This window comes from Polyergus mexicanus, unplaced genomic scaffold, assembly GCF_030449975.1.
Source record: "Polyergus mexicanus isolate NDT 795.1 unplaced genomic scaffold, iyPolMexi1.0 SCAF_2, whole genome shotgun sequence".
Taxonomy (NCBI): Eukaryota; Metazoa; Arthropoda; class Insecta; order Hymenoptera; family Formicidae; genus Polyergus; species Polyergus mexicanus.
The window spans coordinates 7,055,718-7,082,583 of NW_027223322.1; the positions used below are offsets into that span (position 1 = coordinate 7,055,718).

Below are 26,866 nucleotides of genomic sequence, written 5' to 3' on the forward strand. Positions count from 1 at the left end.
ACCTAGCTTCGCGAGGACTGTGTCCAATCGGGCCTGTGTCCGATCGGGCCTGTGTCCAATTGCAAACATATTTGTCCGATCGAAATTGTGTCCGATTGGGTCTGTGTCCGATCAAGCCTGTATCCGATCGGGACTGTGTCCGACCGAGCCTGTGTCCGATTGGAAAATATTGTCGTGTCCGATCGGTAATGTGCGCAATCAAAACTCACTCAACAAAGCCACTAAAAACATTAATTTTTCATTAGACAAAACGGTAATTTAAAAAATTTCGAAAAAAAGTTTAGAGAAACAACGGCCGAATCTCATTTTGCCGATTTCAGCGATAAGACTATTATACCTTAATTTAATAAATCCAAAAAAAAGAAAGACCCGAACGGTACCGGCGGCAACATGACTCAAAATAATCCTTTAGCTACCTTGAAATACGCGATCGAAGCCGTCCCTTATTTTGACAATCAAAACATTCCACTAAATTATTTTATTGAAGAATGTGAAGAAGCGAAATCCATGTTGCCTAGTGAGACTGAATTACAGTTAACTAAAATAATAAGAAATAGGATAATAGGTAAGGCTCTCCGCACTATACAAGACCAAGATTTCGATAGCGTTTTTCATTTAACTAAATATTTAAAACAAATTTATGGAAAAAATGTTTATCAATTACAAAGGGAATTAGGTTGTATATATCAAAAGAGTGACGAAGATATAATTAATTATGCAAATAGGGTAAAAATTTGGGGGAAACAAATTTTAGAAGCGTATAGAAGTTCTGGAAACTGTTATCTGACCAAAGTATTAAAGCATCATTAGAAAAAGGCATGTGCAAATGTTTTACTAGAGGGCTAAAACCAAAAATCGAGCAACGAGTTTCAAGAAACTTATCAGATGTACAAGCAACTGCTATAGGGTAGAGAGAGAACTCCGAGCAATAACAGATTTACGACAGGGAACAGCAGGTAGACAAAAAACTAACAGCGTAAAGGAAACTTGTCAAATCTGTTATAAGGAAGGGCATGTAGGTAGTAATTGCAGAAAATATTTACAAACCTCTCAGCAAATTAATAACCAGACCGATTTAGGAACTGCAATATTAGTTTGTCAAATTTGTAAAAAATGGCATGGAGCAGAGAAGTGTCGGTCCGCAATCCACGAATCCGCCGACCGGTAAACGTAGTTCAAGGAAGGATCATAACTTGTCAATTATGCTTAAAACCCGATCATTATATAAAATCGTGCCGACAGAATAATACAACTAACAACAATAAAATTTCGGTAATTTGTCAATGGTGCGAAAGACCCGGCCATTCTGCAAATAATTGTTGGAAGAAACAAAATGAACAACATTATACGGAAAACAAAGCTCGTGTAACTTATCAAATTTGCAACAATTTCGGGCACATTGCTAAAGATTGTCGATCAAAACTAAACCAACAAACGGGATGCAGGAATTCTTTATTCTGCCGCTATTGCAAGCAGCAAGGTCATCTTCTCGAAAATTGTCAATTACGCCATGCTAGGATAACTTTCGGAAAAAGGAAAATAATCAGGGAAACTACAATGGCCTTTCGACATCGGGTGCACAACAGGGATCCAAACGAGAGCCGCACCCATCCAAAACTCAGATAGCCTAATAGACAAGGACAGAACCACCATAAGGCCCGTTAATGTAAACCTCGATAAACATAGTCGCGTGCCTACTGTTCAAATCAATATCGACAACTTAACTACTCATATAACCTTTATGCTAGACACGGGATCTGGACTAAATATAATCAATGCAAATCTCGTTCCCGAAGAAATAAATATTAATTATACTAATATTCTCAAGTTGAACAGCATAAATAATTATCCGGTATATCTTAGGTGAAATTACATTAACTCTTTTCGAAATGCCAGTTATATTGTATCTAACGATTTTCCAATTCCACAATCCGGCATATTAGGAAACGATTTTTTGACACAAACGTCATCGAAAATAGATTACGCACAAGGGCACTCGGATGTCTCCGGAATCAACATACCTTTCTTGTCACCTTACCCATTATAGTAGCTCCGTGATCTGAATCATTATTTTATGTGAGATTAGAAAATCCAGAAATACAAATAGAATACATACCAAGATTAAAAATAGCATAAGGAATTTATTTGGGAGACACCATCGTGGAAAATATTGTATTTCTGCATATTTAAATGTTATAAGTACTTTAGATGAAGAGACAGAAGTATATGTTCCGATCTTGCACTTAAAACCATTGAGCGAATTATTAGATGACCATGATTCAAAGACCGAGGCTCTGAATAAGGAAAAAGAAGAAACCACTTACGGAACATCTATACATAATGAATACGATTATGAAAATTATATGAATATTGAAAATGAAAGTGAAAATGAAGATGAAGAAAATATTATTATCCAAGAAATCAACTATGAAGACAAAGAAAATCTTTAAATAAAGAAGAAAATAAAAATAAGAATAAAATTAAAAATGTAGATGAGATAATAATTAAAACTGAGAGGAAAAATGAAAAATTAAACAATTAAAAAATCCTTGGAGAGGGAAATTACCAAACCTTTCCTGAAAATCCAATGAATCCAACCATTCCTGGAGGGGGAAGTTACCAAACCTCTCCTAAAAATTTAATTAATTTAAAAACTCTTGAAGAAAGAAATTATCAATTCTCTCAAGAAGGGAATAATTCTAGGATTTCGAAGGGAAATTTCCAAACCTTATCAGAAAATCCTAGCTCTGTCGATTGCAAGGAGGAAAATTACCAAACCTCACTACGTATTTCAACACAACCTCATTCCAAAAATGGGAGAAGTCTTTTATCCTCCCTGGATATCAAATTTCCTAAGATTGAATTATTTAAAGAAGAAAATGATAATGAAGTAGAAACCTCTCATGTTACTATAAAAGATCTCTTTAAAGAGGCTCAAAAATATAATTTAAATATTAAAAATTCAAATCTACAAAATATGAAAAATAAACCGTCTTTAAAAATCCTTACATCCTTGTTAAATAAATCTCAAAAAATTTTAGAGAAATTCATGCGAAAACGCAAAACGAGATATAAAGGAAACCAACAATTTATAAATCGTAATTTACATAATTGTTTAGTAATCTCCGAAGGAAAAGGAAAGAATCGACTCACCAAAATCATAGAATCATTACGATTAGAACATTTAAATGAAGCAGAGAGAAAAAGCCTTATAAAATTAATAACGGACAGTCAAGATCGATTTCATATTCCTGGAGAAAAATTAACCGCAACTCATGTATTACAACATCGAATACCTACTACAGATGACCAACCAATAAACACTCGTCAGTATCGATTTCCACAAATTCATAAAGAAGAAATAAACAAGCAGGTAGAGGAACTGTTAGAAGGAGGAATCATAAAACACTCACAATCGCCATATAACACGCCTATATGGATCGTGCCTAAGAAAGAAGACTCCAAAAGAAACAAACGATGGAGAATGGTATTAGATTTTTGCGTTTGAAATGATAAAACCATCGGAGATGCATACCCTCTATCGAATATCATCGATATATTAGATCAATTATTAGATAAATATTTTTCAGTATGCGATTTAGCATCTGGATTTCACCAAATAAAAATGAACCGTAAAGACAGTCATAAAACAGCTTTTACTACTCCTTTTGGACATTACGAATTTGACCGAATGCCGTTCGGTCTAAAAAATGCTCCGGCTACTTTCCAGCGCCTAATGGACTTAGTATTAACTGGGTTACGAGGCAAAGAATTATTCGTTTATATGCACGATATCGTTATCTATGCAACGTCTTTAGAAAAACACGAAAGAAAATACAACGCTTTAATGGAACGTCTCCAAGAATCTAACTTAAAACTACAACCAGACAAATGTGAATTTTAAAAAACGGAAGTAACTTATCTGAGACACGTAATCAGTAAAGACGGAGTAAAACGAGATCCGAAAAAATTAGAAGCAGTACAACGATTTCCAAGACCTAGAATACCTAAAAACATCAAACAATTTTTAGGATTTGCAGGATATTACAGGTGCTTTATACTGAATTTTTCCAAATTTTCAAAACCATTAACAAATTTATAAAAAACCGACACCCGCTTCGAGTGGACATCCGTGTAGGAAGAATCTTTTGAAATTTTAAAACAAAAATTATGTGAAGAACTAGTACTACAATATTCAGATTTCTCTAAATCATTTATTCTAACGACCGATGCATCAGGAATAGTCGTTGGAGGAATATTATCACAAGGAGAGATAAATAAAGACCAACCGATAGCATACGCCTCACGAACCTTAACCTTAACAGATAATGAATTAAAATACGATATTTACGAAAAAGAAACACTGGCTATTGCGTTAAACATTTTCGACCATATTTATACGGAAGAAAATTTACTCTAGTTACGGATCATGAACCTTTAATGTTGTTTAAAAACGCACAAGACGCAAATATGCGAATACTCCGTTAGAGACTAAAATTAACAGAATATGATAACGATGTTGTATATAAAGCAGGAAAAACAAACGTAAACGCAGATGCATTATCAAGAAATCCTGTAAACTTTAAATAAATAGATCGTAAAATTATAAAAAGTAAGAAACTTTTAAACCCAGACAATCCTATAGATGCACAATTAATTGCCCAACTATTAGAAAAATCCGATGGCGAAGAGGAAAAAGAAGAAGATGACGATTTTCATTTATATCTTTCCGATGCCGAAGAAAACGAAGAAATAATACCTGAAAGCGATTTATTAAATAACAATAACGATACCCTTCCATTTACACTCACGGAATTAAACGAGCCAGATTATTTATCAATTATCAAAAAAGCTTTAATACATGATGTTTCCAAACAATATAAAATTCAAACCAGAAGCCAAACAGCAAAACGAAGTTTAAAGACAAATAAAATAACCAACGAATTGCATAGCGACAAGGGAGAGATCGAAGAAATCGAAGAAGAAAACGATCCGCCTGATAAAAATTCTGACAGTGAAAAAGAAGACGAAGAAGAAAATGAACAAGACATTATTAACAAAAATTTAAAATCGAAAAAAACGAAACCCGCAATTATTGAAAATAAAATAATTCATGGTAACATCATAGACTCTCGGGGATTATTATTTTTACGAAAAGATAACATGGTATATTTTGTCGACACCCAGGGAAGACCCTTAGATTCAGGCTCACAAAAACTCCGAACGAAAAGAGCTTCCAAACCTAGAATCTCTTGTTCTAGGAAAGGCCAAGGCCATAAAACATAAAAACCATTACCATATGGCTTTACCTGTCAGCGAAGAACAACGAGAAGGCCCTACGGCTACTCTTAATAAAATTGTTAAAATCTTAACAGACTTACGAAATATAACCAAAGATTTAAAATTAGAAACATTTAGTATTGCAAAAACCGAATTTATTAATAACGTTCCATGAAATGATGTCAAATCACATTTACAATCAATATTTGCCGACGCTCCTACTAAAGTTATTATTTGTCACGGACTAATTAAATATCCACCGAAAGATTTACGTTCCGCTATAATCAGTGAAATACATTGCTTACGAACGGGAGGACACCGTGGAGTCACAAAAACCTATAACCGAATAAAACATAATTATTATGGGAAAACTTGAAAGCAAATGTTCAACGGTATATACAACAATGTTTACAATGTCAATTGAAAAAATTTGTCCAAGTAAAAACAAAACAATCTATGATAATTACAGATATACTAGGATCTTCTTCTGATAAAATAGCTATGGATATCGTAGGCCCTTTACCTAAAACCGAAAGAGGAAACGAATATATTCTAACATTATAACATCAATTAATTAAATTTTGCCATTACCGAATCAAACTTCTGAAACCATCGCAGAAGCTTTCGTAGATCGATTTATTTGCGTACTTGGAGCACCAAAAGCAATATTAACAGATCAAGGAAGAAATTTCCTTAGCGATCTAATGAAGAAAATTGCAAAATTATTTAAAATTTGTAAATTTCGCACAATAGCTTTCCATCTTTAATCAAACGGATCACTAGAAAGATCACATCACGCATTAGGCAAATATTTAAAACAATACGCGAATGAACAAAAACAATGGGATAGATGGATTAGCCTTGCCATGTTTAATTATAATACGAGCGTACATGAAGCAACAAAATACACCCCATATAGGCTGGTTTTTGAAAAGATAGCACGTGTTCCATCGAACGAACTTTTACCTCCCGGGAACAAATTAGCAAATTACGATGAGTATTTAATAAATTTTGTCACTCAACTTCACGCAATTCAGGGAAATGCACGCGATAATGTAATTCAAGCCAAAGTAAGATCAAAAAATTATTACGATAGAAAAATCAATCCAAACTTTTAAACCAGGAGATCATGTATTTTTATTAGAAGGTCCAAAACCAGGTAAATTCGGAGATCAATATACTGGGCCTCACAAAGTTCTAGAAATCTTGAATAAAAATAATGTAAAAATTAAAATAAAAAAGAATAGTCGAATTGTACATCCTAATCGCTTACGAATTTCATACATCAAAACTGATAAATAATTACGAGAATTTTCAGATGGAACTGGAATTGGAAGACGAATCATGATAATAATTTTAGCAAAAAAATAATAATAATTGAAATTTATTAAACAGAGTAATAGGAACAGTCTCAACTTAACAGTCATAATAAATATATTCCCGATCGTGTAAAATAAGAGAGAACATAAGCGAATGCGCCATATTACATCATTTAACTGTTAGATTAATTAATATACTAAATATATATATATATATGATAAAATCAAGAGAAATAATATGAGCAATATTATAGATTTGTATTCAAAATATGTATTGCGACACAAACAGATATCTGTGTAAAGTCGTTGCTTCTACGAGACGATAGAACAGAAATAGAGTAGAAATCCATTTCTGTCTCTACATATTTAACACAATGTGAAAAGCTTGTATTTTTTGCTCTTTCCAAAGTATGCACATATTCTTGACTCCAATACGTCTACATAATGATATCAGTAATGTAACTATAAAGCGTTGGTAATATACCGACACTTTTTGTTATACTTTAATGAGGGCGCTCATCCGTCCGAGTTCGTCCGGCATCCTCTTAAGAGCATATATTTTTGTTTGTGTAAGTAACTATGTGATTTAATTGTTTTTTGTTTATAAGGAATTGCAATCTATCATTAATACAGTTTCTTGATTATAATAATAACAATAATATAATAAATAATCAATAACATAAATGAAAATAAATAAAAGCTACGTAGAAAACGTTTATAACAGAAATAAATACGTGCACGAGCATGATATAATACACGTCTGCATTCTAGTTTTTTTATCTTTTATTAATTTTATAAATACTTAAATATTTCTGAAAATTTATACAGATCCTCGATTTGGAAGCGATGATTTTTTATTTTATCCTGAATTTGTAACAGATTCGCATTTGCTTCGTATTACTAAAACAAATTATATCAAAAAGTAATACTTAGTAAGATACGATGTAATAATAATGATGATGTAATTAATGGTTAAACTTGTTTAAAGTTTATTGCATAAGCACTTGCAAAAAACGATATATGTTTCTACATGAAGATTAATATAATAAGAAGTTTTTATATTTGTGCTTGAACATGAATATGTGATTTTATTGCAATTTTATATTATTATGTGTATAATTTAGATTTCTATTATACATATATATAATATTAATTTATATATTCTCTGTTAAACAAAGGTAAATATCAAATCAAATTAACAAAATATACCCAGATAGCAAAATGCTAGCAGCATGCGCGCAGATTGGCAGCAAATTTAATCAGAATTCCATGCCAAAACCATAGCCATCTGTGACCACATTAAGCTCAGGTTTTGTCGACAGAGCCTGCTGACAGGCAATGTGAGCAGATTAGCAGCAGAAATCACGCAGAGCCTGCGCGCAATCTGACGGCAGATTGACAGCAAAAATCGAGCAATTTCTAGACATTTATATAAAATGGTACATTTAAATGGATTTAAACATTTAAAGGGTCTAGAGTCCAAGTAGCAAAATGACAATAAATTTTGGTCACAAAATAACCAATTAGAGTTAATCCTAAAGTTAGGTCTCATAAGATTCAAAAATGATGTCAATAGTTGATGTCATTTTCTGACGTTTGTATTAATAACATAAATTTATAATATTAATAATATGTATTAATGTAATATATATATAAAAATTTGAATAATTAATTTATGAAATTAAATCAAAATTAAAATATTTTATTTATATGGAAGTTAATTTCTATTTTATATCTTAAATAGATATAATAACGAACGATTTTCATTTATTTGGATAATTTCTTTCCAAATAAGTGAAAATCGGATATTTATCTGTCTGATTTTCTAAAAATCAGTTCAATATCTGAATTCCCGGTACGGGAGTCGTACCAGAAATTAAATTGATAGAAATAATTACGATGTTATTAGCCGCATTTTGCAGGCATTATATATACGCTCGTAACAAGAACTTGAATACGGATATAGAAAGTGAATAGTGGGCCGCATAGCTGTAAGCGAATAAACTATACTATTTCAATAAATTATATGAATGCTAAAAGCTGCAGATTCTGTTTGACTTCTACTGCCGATTTGCTATCAGATTGCGCGCGCGCAGATCTTGCTCGATTTCTGCCGACAACCTGATGTCAAGTCATGTTAGCAGATCCTGCTCGATTTCTGCTACCAATCTGCCGTCAGATTGCGCGCGCGCAGATCCTGCTCGATTTCTGCTATCAATTTGACATCAAATTGCGTTGTGCAGATCCTGCTCGGTTTCTGCTGGCTATCTGCTATAATAATTCTATGCAAATCCTGCTCGGTTTCTGCTACTGATCTACTGTCAAATTATGTCAGCAGGTTTGTAACATTTCTGCTGACATTCTGCTATCATTATCTGATATAACAGACTTTGTATACAATCTGGAATCTTTCTGCTGACAAAAATTTGTAGCAGACGTTTGGCAAAATCTGTTCGAACAGACTTGGCTATCTGGGTACAATGTTTTGTCGAATCAGTAGGAAAATTTCATCAAATAAGATTTACCTTATTTTTTTGAGATGATATTTCTGTACTTAATTTAAAATGCAATTTTCTCCTCCTCAGATCATTCTTCAGGAAATTTTCTAACTAAAAAAGAACATTTTGATACTTATCGTTAATAAATAATAATTCAACTGTTTCGGAAGTATCATACTTAATAAATATAAATAAATTCATAAAATTTACCTTGGTAAGCTGTTTGTCATCATATAAATGATTAATAATAATAACAGTTAATGTTGCAACTATACTGATTTGTCTATATAAAAATAAAAGATAAAATATAAGAAAAATGAGAATATAAAGAAAAATTTCATGTTTATATATTTAAAAGCAGCGTACATTGAAAAAAAATATACTCCTTATCTGGGTATTATTTTTTCGAAATTACTTAATATGTAGTTATGCATATATTCGATTCTTAAATGTTTTGTAATAGTAGTAAGAAAATTGTTAACAACTTGCGATCTTAAAATATAATTCCGGACTCAATTCCTTAATCACATTTGCTCTTTTGCTTAAATAGTCCTTGATGATATCAATATTTTGAGTGCAACTTAAGAATTTAGAAATTTTATTATCAGTTTTGTTCACTTACATATTATACAAATCTTGCCAAATAAAGTCTGCCTCGCACGAAAACAAACCATTACGATATGTCCATTCTTTCCACCATGGTAAAAATCTAGAATAAAGAAAATAAAATTCTGTTATAAAACTTTAGCATATAATTCTGTGTAATTTAATTAAATAACTTTTAATCTCCAACATTGTAAAATATAAGAAAGCAGGCATGAAAATGCTATAAAGGTAATATAAAAAATATGTTTTCTAGGGTCCGCAAAATGTTGCATTAATTTATTTTTGATTTTTTCTAAACACTCCCGGCGATGTAATAAACATGCTCATTTTGCAGCCTCTTGCCTTAAACATTTTTTATGCTCATCTTCGTTAGGAATTTCTGTGTAATTACTTTTCTCCAACATCCTATAATGTATTCCGCATCATTATCTAAAAATTATTGTTAAATAATATAAAGCTTTTATATTTATTTTTGTTACCATCCTATTTGTTACTATCCTCTTTTTCTGTGTTCTATTTTATTTTTCTTTGTTCTATTTTTATAAATCATTATCAGATTACTATAAACTGTGCAGTATGTTTGCAAATTTTTAAATAGCAACAAAGTAGCGAAAAGAAAAAATGTGTATATGTTTTTATGGAAAATATGAAATTCATCTTTTTTATTAAATTTCTAATTATAATAAAGATGTTTGTGGCAGAGAAATCAATGCTTAGCAAAAACATTTTATTTATGATAGATCACAACTTTGCGTATTATAGTTCAAAATTTTTTCAGGATGATAAAGAGAGCACAATGATCATATATACATTATCTCTTACCGATAAATTGAATGCAATTATGATATCCCGAAAAAAGTCCATACATAATCAAACATAATTATATGTGTATAATAACATTGAAAAAAGAGCCATAGTTAAAACAGAGCTATTAGATATGTTCGTTTCAATTTGTCTTTTTATTATGGATATGTGGACAATATCCTCTATGTTTACTGAGATTCTAACTATCTTCAACTCGTTTTATTCGAGGTTACAGTTCACTATGGAGGAAGAAGTAGACAATAAACACAATTTTCTAGACGTCACAATAATTGTAAATAACAATGTAATAGAATTCGGAATAGTATCATAAATCCACCTTCTTTAGGAGATACCTGAATTATAAATCTAACCATTCACTATGCCATAAGAGAAAAACCATCATTTGTTTGGTGGACCGAGCCTTTTTATTGTCATACTCGAGATTTCACCAGAAAAACTTAAAATTGATAATTGCCATTTTCCTAGACAATAGTTATCTTCCGGCTTACATTTCTAGTACGATTTGTGAACGTATAAAATTCTAATTTACAAAAAACCAACCGACAGCTGTGACCAGAGAAAACAATCAACCAGTGGAATCGCATTCAATTCTTTACGATATCTTAAGCCCGTTTCTCACGATGCAATTTTTCGTGTTGGATAGCATGCGTGATTTGCTGCGTGCTGCCCTGCGCTCTACATTGCGTGAAGCTAAGCTGAGCGCGCTGCAGGTTTTCGCTTCACACGGAGCGAGGTGCGAAGCTAGCTTAGCGGATGGAACTAACGATAATTTGTGCGCTGCTCCTAAAAAAAAATTGTTATAAAATGGACGCTGTGCGCAGGAAAAGTTTAGGAGCACTTTCTCTTTTATTAATTTTAGAAGTGGAAAGAAAGCGTCATGAAATACGACAAAGAAGATCTTGGACGAAAAAATAGTTGGCGAGAAGAACGGAGAATAATCGTGAAGTTCTTAATATGTTATTTGAAGAACTAGGGTATGTAATAACTTTTTTTTTGCATGATATGACAATTAAAAATGCGACTGAAATTAACCTCAGAAAACGAAACATGAAATACACAGCAGTTTTACATTTAAACACTTTTTTTATTTTAAATAGGCCTGAGGATCCGTCATTCCGGAATTATGGTACACGCGGATGGATGAAGAAGTTCTGGAAGAATTGTTAGCTGCAATTACACCGCTTATACAAAAGCAAGACACCGTCATGAGAGAACCAATTACCCCACGCAATAGGCTTGCAGCTACAATGCGTTTTCTTGCCACAGGCAACATATTTGTTGATTTGTCTTATTCGACTCGGATTGCTTACAATATCTTATCGCGCTTAATAATTGAAACTCTAAAAGCAATTGTGATCGTGTTAGAAGGGGAGGTATTGATGTGTCCTTCAACTTCTTCAGAGTGGGAAGCTTCCGCAGGACAATTTCATGCACAGTGGCAATTTCCTCATTGCATAGGAGCTCTGGACGGCAAACATGTAAATTTCAGACCACCAAGAGCTGATGGGTCTTTCTACCGTAATTATAAAAACACAGACAGTATCATTTTGCTTGCCCTTGTAAATGCGAACTATCAATTTTTATTTGTGGACATTGGTCGGAATGGACGCATGCATGACTCTTCTGTGTTTCAAAAAAGTGTCTTCTCCCAACATCTTTCTCCTGGTGCACTAAATTTACCAATGCCACATCCCCTGCCTGGAGGAAATGTGTCTTTATCATATGTGATTGTAGCTGACGATGCTTTTCCATTGAAATCGAACATTATGAAGCCATACCCTGGACGTAACGTGACTTATGATAATTAAAAAATATTTAATTATAGATTGAGTAGAGCACGCAGAGTTGTAGAAAATGCCTTTGGCATGCTGGTCAACCGCTTTCGCATTATGTTGAATATTATTCCTCTTTCTGTGGAAAAGGTGGAGCTAATAGTTTACACGTATTGTCTGCTCCATAACTTTTTGATTCAACGTAATGTTCAGTGGTATATTTCTGCAGAACGTCTACAAGAATGTGTACAGTCAAATTTACAAAGTGTGCAACAGCAGAGTGGGAATCATGCTTCTATTATTGCAATATCTATTCGAAATCATTTCAAAACTTATTTTAATGGGATTGGTGCTGTTTCATGGCAAGAACAGGCTGTAAAAAAACGAAACTACTAACTATCCAAATTCTAGAGACAATAAATTTAAATGTTGTATGTTCGCATTTAATATTCGGGGCAATAGAAATGAAGGTAGAAGGTAGAATGTAAAAATACATGAGTTGGAAATAACGATAAACGTATTTTATTATTTCTTTACATTCTTTATATTTTATTGTAAAACTGAATTATGCTTTACAATATAATTAAATACATAACTGTTTAACAAAAGAAAAAAGTGAAACTAATTATGTGTCCTTCAGCGTTCTCCAAACATAATTAGTTTTAGCATTAATTACAGTTTGCACTATGATGCTTATTACCTCGAGTTTTGTCTTTTCACAATCAATTTCTTTTAACATAGACCCTAGAAATTGCACACACGAATCTACTGAATCTAGAAGTCTAGTCTCAATCGCAGGTGATGCTGATAATGGTGTTGGTTGCCGTAAAGATTCAGCAATAGACTCTATTGCTCCTACATAGCATTGGAAGTCATCAGACTGTTTCTTTCTTTTCTTTTGAGCCCGAGATTCTTGGGAGATTGGAGGTTGACAGCTCGAGAAGACAGAAAAAGGAGATAGTGTAGAACTACATGACGGAGCAGGGATACAAGACGGTGCAGGGCTATAGGCCGGTGCAGAGCTACATGATGGAGCAGGGCTATAGGCCGATGCAGAGCTACATGATGGAGCAGGGCTATAAGACGGTGCAGGGCTACAGACCAATGCAGAGTTACAAGCCTGTACTGATCGTAAAGAGCCAGCTGTTTTCTCAATTAATGAAGGTCCAGAAGAATTCGTCGGCGATGATAACGGCGGTAATAATGTTGATATCGATGTTGATGTCGAAAGTGGTAATGGTGTTGAAGATGGAGTTAGCAACGTTGTAGATAAAGAGATGTTTTCCGTATCACTCTCCTTGTCTTGCACAATTACGTAGAGGAGGCTGCTTTCATTTAAGCTCTCATTGACTTCACATGTAACTTGGCTATTAAAATCCTAATTAAAATTGTAAGTTACGGTTTTTATTATTATTTTTTATATCTAGTTTTTATATTTATCATTTGTCTATGTAATAGCAAAAATTTCATAAACTATGCATATAATACATGTGAATTAAGTTGAATATTTTGGTAAATAGGATTCTTTGAAATAATTCTAATTGGAGATGCCTTGCTTTTCCGAAGAACAAAATGCTCTTCCAAAAACATTAAATGTTCGTAATACCATAAGCTTGGTATGTACGCCTACAAATAAACACAATATTTTAAAAATTTATCACATTTTTTTAGAAGAATCACACAATATTTTTTAATAAAATCACCCTCGGGGAAATTACATTTATCAAAGGTTATGTTAATGGTAATATTTGTACTCACGCCATTTGTTCCGATTCCGCTTTTTAACGACGATTTGCGCTTAGCATTTTCAATGTTAAATTGACTTCGTAGATTATGAATCTTTTGCTGCCATTCTTTTTCTGTTGCTATTTCCCGAACAACACGAACGGCGTTCACGATTCTTTGGAGGGCAGCCGCTCTTAAATTTTTATTATGATAATTCTGAGATTTTACCGCATTTAAACAAGGCTCTTCCTTATACGCTTCAATGAGAGCCATTATTTGCTCTTTGGGCCACTTTGACGATTGCTCCATTTTTTTAAATTTGCCGGGACTCAGGAATTCGACCAACGGCGGGCATACAATGATAACCGCAAAAAAATAACAAGATCATGTCAACTTTATCACGTGATCTAGTCGCTAATCGCTAGTTCTCATTGGCTAATATAGTGCCTAGCAGCAAAACACGCAGAGAAAATAGCACTCGTTCTATCACGTAAAACCGTCAGCACTGCACGCAGCGCTACTCGCAGCAAGCAACTTTTCTTGCTGCGTAGCCTGCACGGTGGCTGGCAGAGCTCCTCGCAAGTAAACTTGCACGAAAAATCGCATCGTGGGAAACTAGTTTTTACATTACTATCTTTTCAAAGCAATCTAAATAAGTTTTTCTACGATCTTGATACGAGATTATCATATGCCGGTTTTGACAAACTTAATGATTTTGTCAAAGTACAAAAAGACTCAATCCTTAAGCATTGAGCACAACTTAATGTACAAAATTTTGTGTAAAGATAGCGACGCATTTTATGTCGAACAAACTTGTAGACAGCTAAAGAAAAGGATTTCCAAACGTCGAAATCACATATGTAGAAACATATCAATCACAGCTCTGGGTCATTACGAACTACAGAGATCAATCATGAATTTTACTGGAATGGAGTCGAAATTTTACAGTAAAACTTCGCTCGGTAAAAGGCTCGTCTCCGGAGTGCTGTTCATTAAGCGGCAGAAGAATGGCCAGCAGGGTAATACAAAATATTTACACCATTTATGACAATAGTGAAGAACAAAAAATTAATCGATTTAAAAATTTTGAGTTTAAATTTAATTTTGAAAATTTAGATTAAATTTTTAAAATTAGTTAAATTTGCCACATTCGCCTTGTTCCCAATGTTTTTGTTTTTTTGTCTTGTTTTTGTGATCTTTGTTACGTATCTTCACTGTAGTGGAAAACTTGGCAAAATTTAAAAATTGATGAGTTTGGAAATTTAAATTTGAATTTAAATTTAAAAATTTGGATTGAATTTTACAAATTAATTAAAGTTATCTTATTTTCCTTTTTCCACCGTTTTACTTTGTTTTATGGCTTGTTTTTGTGATTTGTACGTATTTCTTCTATAATTGAGAACTTGCCAAAAAATTCAAATATTGATTGATTAGAAACTTAAATTTTAATTTGGTTTTAAAGTTTGAATTTGAAATTTGGAAGTAAAGATTAATCAAACTTGCCACGTTAGTATTTCTCTCGCAATTTTTACTTTTTTAAATCTTTTGTTCATGATCATCTTTGATCATAAAACAGTTTATGATCGTTATTTATGTGAACGTACCGACCGGTCAACATAGGTCATCATTACATTTATAAACCATAAACCACCGACAAATATACATATAGCGATGGCGTGTGGATGTTGTTCACTAATTTGTACAGACCTTACGCGAGTTTTAATGAGCCTTTCTTTCTACAATAATTAATTCTAATTTGAAATTTGATTTTTTTTATAATAACAAATATTGTGTAGGTCAAATTTTAAAATTTCGATGTAATCTTTACATATTTATATCCAAGCTGAAGATAGACCAAAAAACGGTCCAAAGCGTATATTTTTGAAGGACATTTGTTAATAAAATTTAACAATAATTAGTTCGCGCACTAGTATCCGCGCCTTGGCTCTTATCTGCTGGTTTTTCCACATAATTGAAATACATTTGTGTGTATCTTTCACATGTTAGCGACTTTTCGGCATAACAAGATAACCGTTAGGATCATGCCTGCTCGCGTATTTACTGTTTTTTGTTGTTTGCCGATATAATATCTGCCGAGGATGGATACCGAGACGTGCTCTCGCGCGATTGGGTCTTTTCAAAAAGATCGGTTGTATTTTGCTGCCGTATATAAGCAGCCGCCGCGCAACGACAGACACTGTTAATTAGAACCGCGAGAGTCAAAATAGAATAAAGATGACTTCAAATTTAATATTCCCTCTCTCATTTTGTTACCCGCTAACACACATAAAAATAGATTTTTCAGTTTTAAAAAATATTTTACTCAGAATATGCTACAAAATTATACAGAAAAAACTATATACCATTTAAAAAAAAATTACATTGATCTTAAAATTTGCGTCAAAAAATTTTCTCCGCTATTTAATATGTATCCCATAAAATCGTATACGCACGTATAATTTATTTTTTGAAAAAAATACGTTATACGAACTTATACGATGTATATAATTTTAACACATTCTATTATAGATAAAATATATTGGTGTACTATATTGTATTCTTAGAATGATCTTTTTGAACCGGAAAAATCAATTTTCAAATAGTGGATATACACAAGTATGTTTAAGAAAATAGAAAGAAAAATTTTTACTAGCTTACTACATCATCATTATGTTTGAAATGAAAACAGACAATTCTAGCAAAATTAGAATTCTATAAAACTGACTAACGATAACTGCAATTTATATTAGAGACCATTATCCTATACTATTGGTTAGTAAGATGTGAATATGTTCCAAAAAGAACCTTTATATAGTTGCTGCTGTTTTTTAATGGACCATGTTATTTTATAAAACTGCACATATTATATGTTATCTTGTACCTGTAAAAGCGCATACGCTCTAATAATTTTTTTATCATAAATAAATACTATTTGGATATAAAAAGTAATGTAAAGTAATTACCTGATCAAGCGACGCGATAGCGTCGCGACGCCAAGTATATATAAAATTCGTTCCAGCTTGTCAACGGTTTGCCTATGTACAGGAGCTGCGATGCTACCAAGTAGCTTATCCGGAATTTTAGGTCTAGTAAACTTTCAATTAAGATATTTTAATAACTAAAGCCGTAATAAAAAATCTAACGGCACTTTTATTATATAATGTGAAAATAAGCTTTCAATTGCGACCGGTTCGAATAAGATTGATGCATTCAATCCCGAGAAATGATGATCGTATATCAGAATTGTGACATTTTTCGTTCTTCATCATTATTATAATAATAAGATAAGTTTCAGACTCTCACATACGTATGCTCGCACGCACACACGCAAAGCGATTTTGTCCCTTAAGGTGCGTTTGCAGCGCTCATGTACGATTATTCGCTTGAGTGTGCAAATACGCCTTGAGAGACAATGTGTATGTGCGTGCATACGTATATATGATACGTTTCAAGCAGTACGCGGTAGCCCCAGGTAGAAAATGCCGATGCTCGGAAAACGGGCCAAAACGGGCCCGAGCGTTGGTTTGCCGAAGCTTGGTGCCCAAGCCTGACCCAAGCATTGGCCAAAGATCGTAATCAGTATTTTTTCATTAAGTACTTTTTGAGTTATTTTATATTTTAATCTGACATATTTTGATATAAAAAATAAAATATCTCGTAAAATATTTAGTTTTCGATAATCTTACCGTAATACTTTTATGTACAGAATAATGAGACAAATCAATTAGTAAAAAAAAATTATTGTTTTTAAAAAAAAGTATGTAATTATTTACAATGTATTTTTTTAAACAATTATTTGTTTTTTTCTTTATACTAATTGATTTGTCTCATTATTCTATACATAGAAGTATTGCGGTAAGATTATCAAAAACTGAATATTTTACGAGATATTTTATTTTTTATATCAAAATATGTCAGATTAAAATATAAAATAACTCAAAAAGTACTTAATAAAAAAATACTTTATTATAGTGTTTTGGAAAGCTCTCGACATAAGCTATAAGAATATGCAATAAAAAATAGGGGATTCTATTTAAGAAATTGAAAGTGACCTTCATGTGACCTTCAAATGACTATCCAAGGTCACATCGATGGCAGCGTCTTATGTCCTCCTTCGAACCAAACAACTTTTGTTTGAAACGTTTTTCCGTATCTTCCTTATTCTTCGAGATATTTGACTGGCTCTTTTAAAATGGACCACTCTGTATATATAATAAAAACATATATTTAGTAATATATATAATTAAGGGTTTTTTTGTAATTAGATTAGGATTAGATAGTCCTGACGTATCATAGTCAGTGATTTCAGTCAAAAGACAGTATACTATACTGTAAGATATGTATATAAATATTATATGTATATTTTATGACCTACATTCCAAGTAAATCCCTGTCACATAGAACAGTTATGATATAAACAAATTTTAAGTACGAAATTCTAAAAAACGAAGGAAGAAAAAGGGAGATAAAAAATCGCTGAGTCATGCGGAGACAGAAAACCGAAGGTTACTTAAATATTATGTTTTCGTTAATTTTTTATTATAATCTCTGATATATATACATACGTGTCGGAAGTTATTATCAGAGCTATTATCATATTAAATATAAATGTACTACGTTAGGCCGCCAAACCGGCGCGGCGTAGACGATACTGCTTCTCGCGGCGCTCGACCGCTAGCAGTGTGACCAGAAACAGGTCCCGCGGCTCATGGCTCAGCAATGGAGGGGATAACGCACACAAGCGCGAATCGCGTACATGTGCGCTCTGCGCTTCGGTTAGTTCGGAGAGTAGAGAAGAACAGACATATGTTTTCCGTCTTTTTCTCACTTTCTACCGAGCTGGCAACGAAGGCAATGTTGATCGCTTGGCTTATTACATATGACAGCGTTAAATGCTTTTCCGACTCGTGAACTTTTTATTATGTATATATATGTATATATCAGGGTTGGGAAAGTTACTTTATAAAAGTAACTCGTTACCGTTACCGTTATTTTTTCTAAAAAGTAACTCGTTACCGTTACTCGTTACTAATTTTAAAAAGTAACTCGTTACCGTTACAGTTACTAAAAAGTAACGAGTCGTTACAATTTCCGTTACTTTTTTACAATACAAACTAATAAATTATTTTGCATAAGAAAAACTTTTAAAAAATTGTAAGCAAGATTTCATTCAAGGTTTATTACAAAATAAATGATTAAATTTTATCCAAATTCTTTATTAATTTTTAATAAAATTTGTTGTTCCATAGTATCATCATTTAAATGCCCTCTTTGTGGTGTTAATACAGAGCCACCGATGCTAAACATTCTTTCTACAGATGCACTGCTTGGTAGAGTTGTATTATATTTAATAAAAAGTTTTTTAAGTTTTGGATAGTCGTTTAACATTTCTATATTACAATTATTTGATTTTAAAAACCGTTGCAATTCTTCTTGTTCAGATTCATTTTGCACCGTTTTTCGCTCAAAAATGAAAAAATTATCGTGATCGTCAGATTTTCCAGCTTTTGAAGAATTTTCAGTTGATCGGATTCCCAATAAATCCTCCAAGTAATTTTCAGCACGTTTTCTTTTTTCTCCGGTTAACCAGTTTAACTTAAATTTTGGATGTAAACATGCTGCTATTATTAATTCTTTTGTTTCAAATATTGTAAGAAATCTAAAATCAAATATAGTAAATTAAGCGACATTGTTTGTTTTATTGAAATTAATACTTTTGAATCAATAGTTTAAAATAAAATAATATTTTTCAATAAAATCCTTATTTAAAATTAAATAACATATGTATTAATCAAATTAATAAGTTACCTTTTATTTAAACCTTGCTGAATAGCTTCAACTAATGAATGACAATCTATAAGGTCAGATTTATTGAGATTTTCTAATTTTCGTTGCAAGGTATTTAGAACTGGTAGTAAATGAGAGCTCTGCTTTTCCGAAAAGATAAAGCTCTCATTGGATATCGCGCGTCACGTCATCGCACTGGTCTGCAAGAGCCATACGTTGATCAATCACATTCAAGCATTTTTACAACATAATAAGAATGCTAATTGGTCGATTTGCTTACGGCTTTACGGTTAAGATAAAAATTTTATCACGCACAATAGCAAGAATAATATCTTAAATAAAAAAAAAATTTGAAAAAAGTAACGATAAAAGTAACTGTTAAATTCGTTACTTGTTACCGAAAAATGTAACGAAGTTACTTTTTCCGTTACAAATAAAATTTGTAACGCCATTACCGTTACAGTTACCGAAAAAAAGTAACTGTAACGGTAACGGCGTTACAAGTAACGCGTTACTTCCCAACCCTGGTAGTTAGTGCCAGAGGCGATTTATTCGTGAGCTGGCTGCTTTCAAAAAAATTTATATCAGATTCGGTTTGCATGAGCGTTCTGGTTAAAAATATATCCCAGAGGCGATTTACGTGTGCTGGTTATTGTAAAAAATATTCTAGAGGCGATTTACGTGTGCTGGTTATTGTAAAAAGTATTCCAGAGGCGATTTACGTGTGCTGGTTATTGTAAAAAATATTCCAGAGGCGATTTACGTGTGCCGGTTATTGTAAAAAGTATTCCAGAGGCAATTTACGTGTGCTGGTTGCTTTACAATATTTTGAATCGGATGCGATTTAATAGTTATGTAAGATTAGCAATATAACCGTTATTATATATTACAATACATATATATGTATTGTGCCATTGTATGTATGTATTGTGTATGTATGTATGTATGTATGTATGTATGTATGTATGTATGTATGTATGCATGTATGTATGTATGTATGTATGTATATATATATATGTATATATATATATATATATATATAAAAGGCACACATATATATATATATGTATATATATATATAACAATACATGCACACACACACACACACACACACACACACACACACACACACACACACACACATGGCCAAATATTATTCCTCTTGGAAAGATATATGGAAAGGCACACACACATGCACATATATATATATATATAAGTCCATATAAGTAATGTGTGCAATTGTGTTCAAATATGCAATAAAGGCAGACACGTGTCTATGTTATACTGTTATCTATACGCTTAGATACGCTTAGATATGCGTGCGAGGCAATAGAGCAGTAGAAATACACGATGTTGTCCGATTTCATCATATTGAACACAATTCTCTTTCAAATATACATAAAACATGTAGAAATATTATCGGTAACAGCGGAACTAAAATTATTGATATTATCGATAATTTCGGTCGGTATTATCGATAATTTTAGTTACGCTTAGATGAGGGCGCTAATCCGTCGGAGTTCGCTCGTCACTGTTGGATCCCCTTAAGAATCTTCATACGCATTTATATACTCTACATTACGCGCACACGAATCCTATATAACGTGGCGTTTTTCATTATTAATAATGCGTTTAATAATAAGAAGCTAGGAGTATAGGAAATAATATTTTATTCACTATAGCATTATAAGAGTTTTATAAGAGCCTTAAACTGTGCATGGTATGCGGACTAGCCGTCTGTGGGTACGAGTATGGGATAGGAGATCTATCGCTTTAGGATTCTCGGTAGGATATTACCCAACTTATCCTACTGGTAGGTAGACGAATGAATGAGTCGGCTTTCAAACATAAGATGTATTTATTTCTCCTTATACATCAGTAGCGCAAGTTACGATTGTACGCATAATAGTTATTGTTATTGCACATGGGCTTCTGTCTGCCCCCGCGTCTCTTCGTTTGGGTCGACGCGTCGGCCGTCCTCTTAAAGCCTGGACACAGAATTGGGCTAGTCTGTGTCCCACACGTTCTCTGCTTTGAATACTCCTTCAGAGGCGAGATTTTGATAGGCGAAATCAGCGGCAGTATTTTCCACGTCTTTGCTGGGGACGCCAAGATTCGCTCTAGTCCTGCAAAGAGATCGGACGGTCCCTCTTGGTTTCCGGGCCGGAATGCCCGGCAATCAGCTTTGGCGGGCTAGCGCCGAATAGAGCCTGAAGCCGGTTCTTCCTTCGCTGTTTCCTCTCTGCGTGGGAGTCGCTGGTTGACTGGGTGCCGGAGCGTACGTTCTCCTTGGCGTGGCCACTGAATGGTGGCCAGCGGCCGGAGACCACCGGTGAATCAGCCCCAATAGGCGACAGTGATCCGTCATTGATCGTGATTGGGGAGCAGCTACCGGCAATCGTCGGGGAGTAGGCCCCAGTGGGAGACGGCGACCGTGTGCCTGATGTCGTACGGGCGCTGGGTGACACTGGCGGCTGGGCGCCGACTGATGGCGAATGAGCGCCGGGTGATGCTGGCGATTTGGCGCCGATTGATGGCGGACGAGCGCCTAATGCCGATGGCGGCCGGGCGCCGGAGGTGGTTGGCGATCTGATGCCTGGTAGTCGGGAGCTGCTTGTATTTAGAGAGCTCTTTTCCACTTTCCTCCTCTTGACCACCTTGTGGAGTGGCGTTGGGCGCGTCCTTCGCCGGATAGCGAATTCGGCTACCGTGAGTAGCGGAACGGTATTCCTTCCCCGTGGCGTCGTGGATGGTGGTGTCGGCGACTGGCGCCGTGTTATTTGCCAACGTTTAAAGCGACTTGCGCTTGAAAGTAGGCGACTGGCGCCTATAACTTTCTTCGTGACTTGTCGTTCTTTCTCCGCAGGGGGTCTGACCTATATTTCGGCCGGACGGCTTTTCACCTGCAGGTTGGCCCGGGCGCCTTGCGCCGCCTAGCGGTGCTGCCCGCAACTACGCGCGGACGCGCTATATGCCCGCCGGACTGCTTTTCACTTTCTTGTTGGCCCGAGCGTCTTGCGCCGACTAGCGGCGTCTCCCGCACTACGCGTGGACGGGCGAGCGCTTGCGAGAAACGATAATTATTTCGCAAATATCGCGCTGCCGTTATTTTGTGGTTGCTGTAGGCCGCCACACCGTCGATCGATATTCTTATCCGCCCGCTTGATAAGATTAAGCCGGACAAACAAGTTGGAATGTTGCGAGGTTACGATATAGCTGTCCTTCTCGCACAGGGATCCCTACCAGCGGCGCTTCCACTTGCCGTTGCTCCCGCCCATGGGTCTCCCACCAGCATCAGGGAGCCTAAGGCAAAAGCATAGGAAGAATATCCCACCATCTACAAAGAGGCGATCCCACTGCAGCATCTCTCCTACCAACACCTGAAGACCGGAGGAGCTCAGTGCGAGCCCGACATCCAGCATTACTATTCGCGACGGCAAACTGTTAACACGTTTACTACTTTCGAGCTCCGAATACCTTTGTCAAGCGTCAGTAATCCGGCGTTACGCGTCGTCAAACTTCTGTACAAGTCTTTAAGACTCTTAGATATACTCTGAAACGGAGTTTACCAGCCGCTAGCATAGCGACTGTAATAATAATAGAAATTTAACGTTGAGTATAAATAAAGTGATTCTTTTTATAATGCAACGATTCGTAATTATTTAACGACCGGCCATTCTTACATCCTCGATCGGCCGTCGTCCACTGTAGTCAGCAGACGCAGTAAATTCTTTGGAGCCTTCGGAAGACCATCCGTAGGAGGAAATCCAGTGTGCTTAGAGAACATCATACAGCACGTATTTAGATATAAAATCTGGTGAGTCAAGTTAACACCGCTTTCACAGCGACAAGTTCTAAGTCTTCTGGTACCCGGTAGACCCGGTGAATGCAGGGTGACAGAAAAAGAAACAAAACATCTTAAGAAATAATCATTTTATTCGATTTTAAATACTTAAACTCTAGATTAAACTGTCACGTCTCAGTGTTTGAAGTTAATAAAAAAAATATTAATTTGAATTACTAATGCTAAGTAATCTCTTAAAACGTGACTATATCAATTGAAATAATAGTAGTAGTGAGTCTGTGTTTAATCTAGAGTTGTGATTTCTTTCGAAAATTCTCGAACAACATCAAGGAAACTCAGGAGAAACGCTTTCCTGGGCAAAAAGCTGAGATCGCTATGTACGCAAGTTTTGTTCGTTCGGAAAGTCTTAGCTACGTGTTAGTAAATGAGATTTGTCGAAAATTCTTGTATAACGTCAAGGAAACGCAGGACAAACGCTTTCTTTGGCACAGAGCTGAGATCGCTATGTACGCAAGTTTTGTTCGTTCGGAACGTCATAGTTACGTGTCAGTAAGCGAGATTTGACGAAAATTCTTGTGCAACATCATGGAAATTGAGCAGATCCGCTTTTCGGCACACAAGGTTATGATGGCTATGTACGCAAGTTTTGTTCATTCGGAACATCTTAGTTACGTGTCAGTAAGTGAGATTTGTCGAAAATTCATGTGCAACATCATAGAAATTGAGCAGATCCGCTTTTCGGCACACAAGGTTAAGATCGCTATGTACGCAAGTTTTGTTCATTCGGAATGTCTCAGTTACGTGTCAGTAAATAATATTTGCAAAAATTTCTGTGCAACATCAAGGAAAGTGAGCAGAACCGCTTTTCGGCACACTGTGCTAAGATCGCTATATACGCAAGTTTTGTTCGCCTGGAACGTCTTAGTTACGTGTCTGTAAGTGAGATTTGTCGAAAATTCTTGTGCAACATCAAGGAAAGTGAGCAGAACCGCTTTTCGGCACACTGTGTTAAGATCGCTATGTACGCAAGTTTTGTTCGTTCGGAACGTTATAGTTACGTGTCAGTAAGTGATTTCTTTCGAAAATTCTCGTACAACATCAAGGAAACTCAGGAGAAACGCTTTCCTGAACACAGAGCTGAGTACGCTCTGTACGCAGGTTTTGTTTGTTCGGAACGTCATAGTTACGTGTCAGTAAGTGAGATTTGTCAAAATTTCTGTACAACATCAAGGAAACTCAGAAGAAACGCTTTCCTGGGCACAGAGCTGAGATCGCTATGTTCGCAAGTTTTGTTCGTTCGGAACGTCATAGTTACGTGTCAGTAGTTGATTTCTTTCGAAAATTCTCGTACAACATCAAGGAAACTCAGGAGAAACGCTTTCCTGGGCACAGAGCTGAGATCGCTATGTACACAAGTTTTGTTCGTTCGGAACGTCATAGTTACGTGTCAGTAAGTGGTTTCTTTCGAAAATGCTAGTATAACATCAAGGAAATTCAGGAGAAACGCTTTCCTGGGCACAGAGCTGAGATCGCTATGTACGCAAGTTTTGTTCGTTAGGAACGTCTTAGTTACGTGTCAGTAAGCGAGATTTGTCGAAAATTCATGTGCAACCTCATGGAAATTGAGCAGATCCGCTTTTCGGCACACAAGGTTAAGATCGCTATGTACGCAAGTTTTGTTCATTCGGAACGTCTTTGTTACGTGTCAGTAAGTAGGATTTGTCGAAAATTCTTGTGCAACATCATGGAAATTGAGCAGAACCGCTTTTCGGCACACTGTGTTAAGATCGCTATGTACGCAAGTTTTGTTCGTTCGGAACGTCTTAGTTACGTGTCAGTAAGTGAGTTTAGTCGAAATTTCTTGTACAACATTAAGGAAATTGAGCATATATGTTTTTCAGCGCACAAAGCTGAGATCGCTATGTACGCAAGTTTTGTTAGTTCGGAACGTCTTAGTTACGTGTCAGTAAGTGAGATTTGTTTAAAATTCTTGTGCAACATTAAGGTAATTGAGAAGAACAGCTTCACGGCATACATTGTTAAAATCGCTATGTACGCAAGTTTTGTTCGTTCGGAACGTCTTAGTTATGTGTCAGTAAGTGAGTTTAGTCGAAAATTCTTGTACAACGTTAAAGAAATTGAGGATATACGTTTTTCTGCACACAAAGCTGAGATCGCTATATATCAGTAAGTGAGTTTAGTCGAAAATTCTTGTACAACGTTAACGAAATTGAGGATATACGTTCTTCTGCACACAAAGCTGAAATCGCAATGTACGCAAGTTTTGGTCGTTCGGAACGCCTTAGTTACGTGTCAGTAAGTGAGATTTGTTTAAAATTCTTGTGCAACATCAAGGAAATTGAGAAGAACCGCTTCACGGCATACACTGTTAAAATCGCTATGTACGCAAGTTTTGGTCGTTCGGAACGTCTTAGTTACGTGTCAGTAAGTGAGTTTAGTCGAAAATTCTTGTACAACGTTAACGAAATTGAGGATATACGTTTATCTGCGCACAAAGCTGAGATCGCTATGTACGCAAGTTTTGGTCGTTCGGAACGTCTTAGTTACGTGTCAGTAAGTGAGTTTAATCGAAAATACTTGTACAACGTTAACGAAATTGAGGATATACGTTTATCTGCGCACAAAGCTGAGATCGCTATGTACGCAAGTTTTGGTCGTTCGGAACGTCTTAGTTACGTGTCAGTAAATAATATTTGTCGAAAATTTCTGTGCAACATCAAGGAAAGTGAGCAGAACCGCTTTTCGGCACACTGTGCTAAGATCGCTATATACGCAAGTTTTGTTCGCCTGGAACGTCTTAGTTACGTGTCTGTAAGTGAGATTTGTCGAAAATTCTTGTGCAACATCAAGGAAAGTGAGCAGAACCGCTTTTCGGCACACTGTGTTAGAATCGCTATGTACGCAAGTTTTGTTCGTTCGGAACGTTATAGTTACGTGTCAGTAAGTGATTTCTTTCGAAAATTCTCGTACAACATCAAGGAAACTCAGGAGAAACGCTTTCCTGAACACAGAGCTGAGTACGCTCTGTACGCAGGTTTTGTTTGTTCGGAACGTCATAGTTACGTGTCAGTAAGTGAGATTTGTCAAAATTTCTGTACAACATCAAGGAAACTCAGGAGAAACGCTTTCCTGGGCACAGAGCTGAGATCGTTATGTTCGCAAGTTTTGTTCGTTCGGAACGTCATAGTTACGTGTCAGTAGTTGATTTCTTTCGAAAATTCTCGTACA

The 26,866-nt window shown here is 35.0% G+C and overlaps 1 protein-coding gene and 1 pseudogene across 1 annotated transcript; both read left to right on the plus strand.

The window, feature by feature from the left end:
* Positions 1–390: 390 nt before the first annotated feature.
* Positions 391–1,631, plus strand: LOC138941552 (uncharacterized; annotated as a pseudogene).
* A 10,033-nt stretch (positions 1,632–11,664) lies between these two features.
* LOC138941558 (putative nuclease HARBI1) lies at positions 11,665–12,336 on the plus strand. Its single transcript, XM_070311365.1, has one exon. The coding sequence runs from the start codon at positions 11,665–11,667 to the stop codon at positions 12,334–12,336; it is 672 nt and encodes a 223-aa protein (XP_070167466.1).
* The last annotated feature ends 14,530 nt before the right edge of the window (positions 12,337–26,866 follow it).